The sequence below is a fragment of the Rhodnius prolixus genome, unplaced genomic scaffold, assembly GCF_049639745.1.
Source record: "Rhodnius prolixus isolate KJV_2025 unplaced genomic scaffold, Rpr scaffold_8, whole genome shotgun sequence".
Lineage (NCBI taxonomy): Eukaryota > Metazoa > Arthropoda > Insecta > Hemiptera > Reduviidae > Rhodnius > Rhodnius prolixus.
The window spans coordinates 337,279-349,184 of record NW_027411593.1 but is presented as its reverse complement, the minus strand read 5'-3'; the positions used below and the strand labels follow the sequence as shown (position 1 = coordinate 349,184).

Genomic DNA, 11,906 nt, shown 5'->3' with positions numbered 1-11,906 from the left:
AATGGCTCTTCCGGTAATATTGTCTCGTCTAAATGACTCGGAATTACAATTTCGACTAGATATTGACTTTTTTGTCTTTAACTTATGTTACGTAGCACCCACAATAAGAGATAAGACACTAACCTAACCTAACCACTTTGTGGGAACCATTTTCTTCCTACTTTCGGGACCTAAAAGCGTATCATTTTACGAATAATTTTATTACTTAAGACTGTTAATAATCCCAAATTATTTTAGATTTTTTTCTACAATTCTTTTTATTTTCTGTAAATATAAATTTGATATTTGTTGATTTTGCTAATTTATTTGTTTTAGTATTTAAATAAAATTACTTTCTATATATGCTCCTTTTCAGTTTATTTAATTCTAAATTTAAATAATAGTTTGAAGTTAAGAGCCGGAAGTGGAACTGAGGCCGTGATCTTGGACTAGAAGTTTGGGGGAGGGGATGGAGCTAGTCGGAGGAAGGTGGAGTAAAAAGGATTGTGTGGAGTGTGGTCGCGACAGTTGACTGGTTGGCCGACATGAGTGAACATGGTAGTCGCGTGCGGCCACTGTAGTACCATGAGAACGCTGCGGACCCATTCCGCGACTGGCAACGGACTGCTGCTCCTGCTGACTGCACTGAGCGCGGCGCTTCTGGGTTCCGACGGAGCCCTTCACCACCCCCACAATGTCTCCGCCCCCATCGGCGGGTGAGTACCTTCTATCTACATTCTTCCTGTTCCAAAATTAACCCAGCTTCAGCCAGCAGATCACTTAGTTTTTATTAAGTTATAGAATATCAAGACTGGCTAATTGCTCCTTTGGTGAGCCACAAGTCGCTTCTATGATGCCTCAAGAAATTTTAGTTACCATGGTAATAGCAACATTTAGATAATCCAGCAAAACAAGTTGTCGACTATGAATTGCATATCGAATAGTATGTATCCGGCCATTCTAGCCTATAATTATCTTCACATTTTATTTTTTATTATTTTTTCCTTCAAAATTTATAATTATAATAATTTTATCTAATAGATCCTTGATAATTCTAATACCCGCGGCAACAAGTGCGTCCATCGTGGTCAATTTTTCTAAATTAACACAAAAATAATTCTCTCTCATGAATATTTTAAAATGTTATGTAAGTGTATGTGTGTTTCCTGTATAAGTAATCCCGTTGGCCCGACTCCTTAAATTCAACCAAAAATTATTGCTCGTTAACCCAAAATCAATTAGAGTTGTTCAAATTTTAACAATTCTTCTTTTCTCTTCCATAATAAAAGCTTATTATAGCTACAGATCAATTTTTAAAAATTGTTTTTATCGAGATTACTGGACGTACTAAGACCTCGTGCGTAAGAAAAATTGTTTTTGCCACATGGTCTTGCAATGTTGTGCGGGTCCATAAAGAATCCTAAGGTTATATAAAATTCAGCAATCTCTAAATTCAACATTGGATCCAAATTCAAGCTGAGGTGCTGGATCTCGACTGAATGAATGTTTTGGCTATTTTACGTAGAGAGGGATTTCTTGTTGAACCAAAGTAATTATAATAAAATAGAATGAAAACTGTATAAAATCAGCATGAGCTGTTGCCAGAAACGTTATCGGATGCTCAAAAATAAAGTTGCTCGAATGTGACGTCATCATGTCCCAACCGCGAGTCTCTGACTGATGACTGCAAGAGGGGCCAGGGATTGATTCCTGGGTGCGCTATAGCCTTTACAATTTCTTCTAATAGATGGATCTGCACTCATTAAGAGGATAGTGTTGTTAGCAAAGAGAGATCTTCTCTGAGCGGTAGCAGAGTTCTGAGAAGGCTTTGAACGCCTCAGTTACGAAAAAAATACGCTAGACAGAAGTAGATGAGCGAAATGTGCCATGGATGGCGAGTGTTTTCAAGAGGAAGTCCAAAGTTAAGTGAAGAAGTGACTGCCGAACAATGAGATGTTAAAGCGGTTAAACCGTACGTTTTAATCATATGAGACCAGTAATAGTTGAATTGCCAGTATTTCTGCGGTTAGGCTAGTCCGAGAATCGCTTTGCGATAATCGCTCACTATTTAAGTATATCACTCACAATTATTGAAAAAATGCCTGCTTCGTTGATACCGATTTGGTATTTAGCTTCTTCTATCTTCTCTAACTTGATATTCCGGAACTCGACATTTGATGAGAACAAAAATACCGGAAGTTGGATCGACTGGACATTTTCGAAGATTATTTTCATTTTTGAATTTTATTTCTTTTACAACATTAACGAAGTATACTCAAGCCGAAGCTGCGAAATGAACTCTACTCTAATATACAGCAAGTTCCATTACAGCATATCCTCCCGCTGCTCTCAATGATGTGAGTAAATTAATACTACTAAATGCGAAAATGTGAGCCCGACAAAAAAAGTTCATAGAAAATCGTTACATTCTCTCTCTCATATGCGTCCTGATAAAATCGATATAATTTCTTTCTCAAACGTTTTCTGTGATGACAGCGCGATTCATTGAGGAAATCTAAAAATTTGTATTCCCTTTATGCAAAAAGAAAATACCTTAACAAATATTCCAATTATTAAGAGCATTTCATGGCGATTTTATCGGAAATAGTTTTCCGATTCTCATCAAATCAAACGGATTGTTAATTTTCATTTTTTCTTTTATGATTTAAGGCGCGTCAACATCTGAGTTTATTGGCACCTGGAGCTTAATTCACAAAAACTATAAACAAATATATATGTTCCAGGGTAAATTAAAAATATTGATGAAGATTGTTTGGCCTCTCAAAGTATACCTCGTATTTATTAGTAAGGGCGCTAATCTAAATTGAACTCTAATTCTCAATATTCAGGAAAACGCACATTCTCCTCAGCACCTGCACTAAATTTATTTTTAAATTGGCACCGAAGAGTTTCACGCAACCCACATACCTACAAGGAGTAATTTCTTTAAATCTGAGAATGTGCACAGTGCATTTTCACAGTATTTGTAAATAGGGCATATTATTTATATACCTCTATGTATAAAGCAGGAACGAACAAACATTGGCAAGCTGAACATTTTTTTCAATATACAAGCTAAACAGTATCTAAATATCCGACCTGAGCACCTAGCAGGTATAGACTGACTGCATTGAATACCCTCAATTTGGATTGGAAACTAATGTTGTTTTCAGTAACCTGTTTAGAAACCGTATCTGACTTTAACCGGTTTTTCTTTTAAATGCCTTTGAAAGGATAGTCCGAGGGAGAAAACCGCACCCAGATACTTATAGTAATTTGGAGTTCCTATTTTTCTATTTTGAAAGTACCACTTCCCTGATATAGCTACTCTACCTATATTCTTAAAGATCACATTCTGAGATTTGTCAATATTAATTTTCAAATTCTGAGGAGCGACATATCCAACCAATGAATTAATCATTCTCTGGAGAGTCTGCGGCTTAGAAGTGAGTCGTCCGCGTATGCAAATATTTAATTTCCTGTTGACCCAATCAGCACCCCTCCTCCATCCAGATATTCCTCATATAGTGAGAACAGATGTGCACTGAGAAGACCACCCTGCTTAACACTCATACACGTATCCAAATCTGAGCCTCTTTCCTCTCTACACCAGACTACTGCACGTACAGTATTCGACTGCAGTTCCTCAACAGACTTAACCACCATAGAAGAGACCCACTTTGTGAAGCTTAAATTATCTTTTAAGACTTTTTGCCTAGTACTTAATTTCAATTTAACCAAGTTAACTATAGAAAATTTGTTGACTAAACATGGATTATTAAAAAAATTATTGGAAAAATGTCAGTTTTGTGTGACTTTCTATGCGACTTTTAATAGATTTGCAGAAGTTTCAAAGGAAGGAATGGCAAAATGGTCTCGTACAATCTCTCTGCACCTTCACCTCAAGTATTTTTTATTTATTTTCGCATAATTCAATTTCCATTAAGACGCTATAAAGTTCAAACAATGGTTTGAAAACTTGGCTAAGGTAAATAAAAAATTCTTAAATTGGCTTCTTATTTCTGTGACATCACAATCAATGAAACTACAAATAAAGGATACGGAAAACAATAGTGTGAAAGCTGCCTTTTGCAAGAACTTTAAATAGATACATCCAATTCAGTTTTTTTGAGTCAATAAATCACCGTCACTGAAGGAAAAGTCTCTTCAGCCTATTTAGAGGGTCAGCTGGAATCTGGCGGTAGGGGCAGGATGGCCGGTTGTTAAAAGGATTCAAGGTGGTAGGCAGGAATTTATGGAATTCACGAGGATCTCATTTTTAGGAATGAAATTTTTAGGTCGCATTGAATTGCTTACAAAGAAAGGAGCTTTTATAATTTTTTGTGAAGAGATTGGATTTGGAGGTTTCAGTGAGAAGGATGTTGGTTGGCTTGGCCGAACCCAAAATTCCAGGCCATAAGTCCATGGTCCATACTTTCACTATTAAATCATTTGTTAGCCTTTATTTTTAAGAGGTAAAGGTTTGTACGTTTTTCTATAACCTGGTGAGTGTTCTGTACCGTTTCATTAGTTCCTCCTGGCGATGGAGTCGAATTTCTGGCCACTTACTGTATATATATATAAGTGCGAGTTGACTGGAGATCAGCGAATGGATCAGATTTAGGGCAGGTGGTTTAAGGGAGATTCCGCTTGCCGCCCACAGCCCAGTTTTGCATGCCCACACTGGTCCGGTCAGTTACCTCCAGAACTAGCCTAGATACATGCCGCCACATCTAATGTTCTTATGAAAGCGTTCATATTCTCAGCTGTAAAACTGCTTCAGCTGGGCTACTCTTCATTGTACCAGTTATTCTATTCTAAATAGTTACCAAATATGCCTTTTCCATTCAATAATCGAAGAGTAACAGTTCTGAGGAGCTGAATCACATTAAACTGAAGAAACTGATTCATTTTTTTATTTTATTTTTGGCAGAATATGGTTCCCAGAATATGGTTCCCAGAATATGGTTCCCAGAAAATTTCTTCGAGTAAAGTCTTGTGAGTATTAGCGCCAGATTTTATTTCAATTTTTTCCAAATCAAGTTCTTTTTTTAGTCGGGAAAGTAGTGTGTAACCAGAGCGGAAGTGAAAAAAATCAATTGACTCCTTAGTTACCTAAATAACTATAATACCATAGAAATTAATTAAGTATTTTTGTACAATCGTTCTGCTGCTCTTCTTCGAGCGCTACTCTACCCAATCTCAGGCATGCGTTATTTAACTCACTTTTTAAGCAACCGCTGGTTTCTACTACATGATAAATTTGTAATTTGAAGAAATATCTCTCAGACATTTATTCAATGGAACAGAACCTTGGCTTGTTTATTTGCACAGATGATACAACAATTTATTGTTTACTTTAGATAAATTTATTTCAGCTCATGGACAAAAGTGACTTAAATGAAAAGAAATATGGCGGAAGAACAGGGCTGAGTGCGGGCGCCAACTAATAATAAACGTTTTATTATCCTCAGACTCAATTACTCAACTTCCCTCTGTAATCTGATGTAAGATTTACTAGCGGCTTGTATAACCAATATTCGGTTGAGTTTTTACATTTTTATCTCTTAGATTACGAAATGTGTGTATTAAGTTATGAGTAAGTGGCATGTGATGTACACACTGAGCGGCGTTGTTGATATTTCTGTCACTTGTGTAGTAAACTAATTATCTTTATGCAAATGATATAGATAAAAGAAATATGCGGAAAGATAACTAGGTATTCCGTGGGCCGCTTTTTACACAATATACCATTCCCCCTTGTAAATACACTATATAATGTTGAACGACATACTTTAACTTCTATCTTCCCGACATAAATCATCTCCAAGATTTTATCTCAAAAGTTTGGCTTTGTGATTTTTGCGATACAATTGCCTTTTGCTATACGATTAAAAAGGCTAGAGGCGAATTCATCCAAGAGAGCCCAAACTCATTAGGAGAGGACCCCATTGTCCGTTGGCAGCACATCTGATGGACCTGACCTGTCACTTTGTAATAAAATCAAATGGAAAATCCATTTCCAGGTTTCATGAAATAGATTTACTCTTTTGTCATCTTATGCAAATACTTTAGTTAAGTAAGTTATTTTAAAAAATGAGAACTGTTGAGAATGTCTGGCCAACATTGGAACCGTTTAACTATTGCCACTAAATAAAGGGCTGAGCGATTAAAGAACGTCCAACCCACTGGTTAGTTATTCACGAGAATCTGATTAATTTGTCTGTAATTCGCAGTTTGTAAAGAATTTATTAGATAGAACCTTGAGAGCTGTAGCCATGGAATGTCGTGGGAGTGTGCAGTCCAGATTTCTTAGAAGGGGAGGAGTACACCTTCCCTGAAGTGAAGCAGAAGCAGGGTTCAACCGCCACATGTGCAGACGAGCATCCCTTTTCTATTCAGATAAAATTGAATGATTAGCCTGAGCTGACCATTCAGTTAATGTTGATTTATTAATGACATTTGTTAGCGTTAAGTATATTGATATGACGCACAATTGTGTAGGGCGTTTGAATACATTGGAGTAACGCATAAATGAATGTTAATCGTCGGGTTATTAGTGATGCGGGCACTTCTTAGATAATTACATTAGATTGTTTAGAGTTCTCCTAATGTTACCCTCATACTGAGCAGGAGTCAGCCTATTGCTGAAACAGTCCAACACTCCCGTGGCCGCACAATGGCCTAATTTGGATGATTAACTTTACGGGCTCGCTTCACTAATTCATCCTTATCAAGCATAAATCATTTTAAATTTATTATCATGGCATTACATATTAGATAAAGTGGTTAATGAAACATATAAACTGAACGCTGTTTAATCAGACATCTAGTTCAAGAGAACATTTACACGACAAGAGCAAACAACCTGCCTGTAAATCACTCATGCAATCTTGTAACCGGCGTCAATATTTTCATGTCAACCTCTACCCGTGACCAGCCCTGTTAAGAGGGGGTGAAACTAGAAAAACAAGTTAATTTTTCTTACTATTAGTAAGTTCTTACTGTTAGTTATTTTTCTCACAGGTGTGAATGAGTATTGCAAAAGAATCAAATTGTCAATACTGAGATTTCACCAGAAAGGTTATTAGTCCAAATGAGTGACTTTGCAAATATGTGTGATGACATATAGGATAAGTAATCGACTATTTTTTCAGGCGGGGCTTAACGTCCAGCAAAGGTGTCGTGGACAGGGGCGGAAGCAAATATTTTACTATTATCATTTTTAGGGAGTATAAATTTGATTTGATTTGAGGGCCAACATCAGAGCCGATTGTAAGATTTTAGACCAAATCTAAAAACTGTTGGTAGATTAAACCGAATTTTCAAGAACGCAGTGAGTGCAGTCTTTATGGGAATGGGGCTTACCTTGGTCTAATGAGAATTGATGGACAGCTCGCTCCTCCCTGCACCATCTATCCACCATATCTTGGGCTTCTTGAGTGAGCTCTGTAACGGTATCCGCAAAGCGCTTCCGGACTACAATCGCCCAATCATCAGCGATTCCCAAACAAAGTCCTCCGAGGACAATCTGGCTAGAGAGCATCGGTTCAGCAATGGTGATAAAACAACTCCCTGTGGTCTGCTCTGCTGACCCTAGAATCTGTGGAACGCGTACTCCAAACTGCACGTAATCAATTGTCAGATAGTTGACGATGTACTACGTCTTCCTCCAACGACATCAAGAAGTGAAAGGTACGAAAATGTGGTCAAAGGACCGGTCTATGTCGATAAAGGTGGCTAGCGCAATTTCTGTGCCCTTAGAGAAAGTACTTAGGCATAATCAACCAACGGAAGTGCGTTGCGCAAAAAGTTTTTCTATATTTTAGATATTTTCTGGGAACAGCTTCAACCATTTTCTTTGAACAACACACTAAAACTATTATTTGAATACTATTATTCTGGTAAATTCATTTAAGGATACAATCGGGGAGTCGTTTCTTTCTATCGACAGTGGACTTGAGGAAGAAAATCTGAGTGCCGGTTGCGTCACTTCTCTCCTCAAAAATTTGTCTTTCCTTGTAACTAAACGACATAGCAAGATGGCCGCGATCTCTTGTCCATCCGGTATGCTAATGGCAATCGTTATTTAGTGAACAGTGGCTCTGTTATTCTCGCCCCCTCTACTCTACTCACTATCAAACACAGCGCGTAACAATAAGCGCCATTGTAATTTAACGGTCATATAAGTATTTTATTCACGACAAAATTGTAACATCTATCCAATTCTTTATTGCTAACTAATATCTCTATGACAGCCAATGTGAGGAGTACGCTGGCAAAGAAATTGAGTGTGAACCACAAATACGAAATCTTCTGACTGAAGGAAAACTTATTACTTAATCAACCCTGAGGAACACTTTATCCTGCTTCCACACAGAGGCAATCAGCTGTAAACCCTTTTCAAATTTGAGGAAATTACTCTGATTGCCGGAATCGTAATTTTGCCGATTAGAATTTGAAAATCGGTGATTTCCTTTAAAACATCTGCACGAACTCGCTGTAAACTGGAAGTAATATTCTTTTCTTTACTTCCTCTAGCTCTTCGAAAGGGGAAATATTGTGCAGATATTTTTGAGCTTTTGATGGAAATATGTTTTCATGAAAAGTGGTTTTGTTTTAGTGTGGGTTGAGTCACAGACCTGTCTCTGGAGAACCGCAGAATTCAAAGAAAATAGAATAGAAAAGTTTATTAACATAAATGAAATTTCACCAGTTAAGTTCTCTCTGTAGAAGTATGGGCCGATTAGTTGATTTCCTATAACTCCACCCAAACGTTTGTAGGAAAAACAACCTGAACGTCGAATTACTCTAGCCTGCCTAGATCTTGACTTCGCCACCATAAGTGCTGCTACTAGCAAAGCGTGGGAGTCCAGAGTTTTGGCTTGCCTATCCGTTGGTTGTGCCCAGTTTGAATAGATTCTTTAAAAAAAGTAACGTAATTTTGACAGTAAACTGAAATTTGTATTTCATATTTTAAATACCCATAACTTTTGAAAAACCTAACTGATTTAAAAAAAAATTATTTTGTTGTTTTTATGAGCTCAAATACTACAAAAATATTCAACAAAAAATATAACGTTCCATTTGAAAAACAAAAGTTGGATGCTGTATCTCGAGATACAAGGGTTTAAAAAAATGGGTCAATCACTGAAAATAAACTAGACTAAAAATGATTAAATACTTGTTTTTTATTTTTTCGAAATTTCCCGCCGTTAAAAAAAAAAGTGGGTGGAGCATATAACTTTGGTCACCCTGTATATATATGAATTACATTCTGAAATTTATTTTGTTCAGAGTTCATTTAGTTTGAATTCTGGAAATAATATTTTGTTACTTATTTTTTCTTTTTAGGTTTTTTAAGTACTATTATTTGAGTATTGTGGATTTTGATTTGTGTTTTAGAAATCTTATATTTGTATTTAACCTTATAAGGCTCTTAGCTATAAAATTTTTAAATTTCTGTAAGCTTCCAAATAAATATATATAATTAGTAATATAAATGAATTAATAATATAATCAACAATAAAAAATCTAATTAGTAACTATGATAATTATTATAATAAATTATAAGTTAGCTTACAAGAACCTCAATCGATTACCTTGATTAAGAAGAGAAGAAGTATCAATAATGATTAATAACAGTTAAACAAAGCAATAGCATTGTATGCAGAGCAATTTAGAAGTTAAATTCAACGACTATTTGACTCCTGAACCTTCATTCATAGAACAAGCCTGGGCCAGTCCCTGCCATTTAATAAATTTATGAAGGTTCCTCTTGGAAAAATCTTAAGACCAAAGACAGAGATTCGAAACTCTTTTAGGACAGGACATATACAGTATATATAAAAATGAATGGTGTCCTCACTGGACTAGGTCACAATGTGAACATTCATCACTGCCTTCCGAATTATAGGGCCTAGCAAGCAGCTAACCTCTAAGCTTCATAATCCAACATGAGATATTGATGTGAATGGAAGTGCCAGTGAGGAGAGACGCGTCCCTGTCTTCAAGATAATGCAGCACGAAAGACGTGGCTTCCATAAATGCACTTTCTTTAACCTGCCGCATCTCTCTCTCAATGCTTAACTGAAACAAGCTGATGAGAACCATTTTCATTGCATTTATGGTTAGTATAAACTGATAAAGAATAATACACACAATATTCTTACAATTACAGATAAAAGTAAGGATTTTGACCTGTTGTGGTTCGACCTCTGTCTTTGCCTAGGAGATTCAAGGACAATTCATTTGTAATTATCTCACATTATTCCCCACCACACCAAAATTCCTGTTTCAGAAAAAGGTTGCGAATAAAAGTAAATTTAATCTATTTCCTTGGCGGGGCTTGACATCCAACGAAATGAGGTGGACGGAATAGTCACACTTTTCTTACAAAATCTTATACTTACACTTGAGATTTCATTTCATATATGATGTATACTCCTTAACAAAAACTTACAGTTTAAAAAGATAAGTATAAGGGTTGATTAAACGCCAAAAGGTACACAAATCAGCAAGTACCCAACATTTCATTAATACTTCATTGATATTATTCAAGTAATTTTACCGCATTAATTTTCATTAATATTTTTTAAGAATTTATTAGATGTCACATACCCTTATGCTGGCCATTTTCATCTACAAAATATTTGTTCAAGTAGCACACCATTTAACTTAGATTGACTGTAATATCTATTTATCTATAATAATCAAACTATTGATTACAGGTGAAAAAGAAAACGTTATAAAAAATAAAAAAATATGAGGCTAAAAAATTCATAAAATTTTTTAAAAATTGCTCACACCAACATACATCAATGATTATATTTTATTTATTTTTATTTTTAAATAAAAATCGTTGGTTTAAGTTCATTCTTCGAATAAAGTAATTGTTATTTTATGTAGTAGTCAATCTGGCTTTATCGTAAATAATATAGTTTTCTTCAATTACATTCTCCATCTAGGTGTTCTTCCCACAATGTTGTGTATATGTAATATAAAATAAATAAGATATGCATATTTTTAGGACAGCTAATTATTCCTGTATTTTACTATAAGTAAAATTATGGGAACTAAATTAAATTACAATTGAGAAATGAATAAATAATGTTGAATAATCTACTTGTTATTAACTGTTATTTGTCCTCACGAATATTTGGTAAGACGAATTCAAGACTGAAATATTGTTTTAAATCCTCCGTGATTCAAATTTAAACAGTAGCCGACTCTAAATTTGTCTTTTTCTAATTTAACATGCATGTATATGTGACAACTTCAGAATAAAGGGCACATTAAAGAGAAATCAGAAGAATAATTTGGAATAGAGTTAAAATAATGTACCTATTTATACAAAGATATAATATACATTTTATCACAATTATAACTATTATGAATGAACTGGCCAGCATAAGGGTATGTGACATCTAATAAATTCTTAAAAAATATTAATGAAAATTAATGCGGTAAAATTACTTGAATAATATCAATGAAGTATTAATGAAATGTTGGGTACTTGCTGATTTGTGTACCTTTTGGCGTTTAATCAACCCTTATACTTATCTTTTTAAACTGTAAGTTTTTGTTAAGGAGATTTTTGTACCTTTTGGATAGATTTTCCTTTTTGTCTATTAGCAAAGTTACGTCTGCTTTACAGATTTTTTAAAATTTGGAATAAGCAATTCTATCATTATAACCTGATAAGGTGTTAAATCGGAACCGTAACTACCACTGGAGAGATCTTTTTAAAGAATGGTTATAGTTGCGGTCCCCAAACCATCCTCAATAACAATTTTTTTGAGAAAGCGTTTTGAATAAAATAGGAAGGTATTTGTACGTAAATAGCAAAATTAAACTGCGATTTCAGTACTTCCTTTTAAGAGGAGCAAGAAAAATAAACTGCGATTACAGTACTTCTCCCTAAAAGG

General features: G+C 35.2%; 1 protein-coding gene across 5 annotated transcripts in view; it reads left to right on the top strand.

Moving 5' to 3' along the window:
- Positions 1-507: 507 nt before the first annotated feature.
- Positions 508-11,906, top strand: part of LOC141450635 (fibrillin-2-like) — a 146,989-nt gene continuing 135,590 nt past the window's right edge. For all 5 annotated transcript variants that reach the window (XR_012456202.1, XM_074121227.1, XM_074121228.1 and 2 more), the window contains exon 1: positions 508-695. Coding sequence is in view for 4 of the 5 variants with exons in the window: in XM_074121227.1 (XP_073977328.1) it covers positions 535-695 (161 nt within the window). In the remaining variant the exon portion in view is untranslated. The remainder of the gene's footprint in view (positions 696-11,906) is intronic.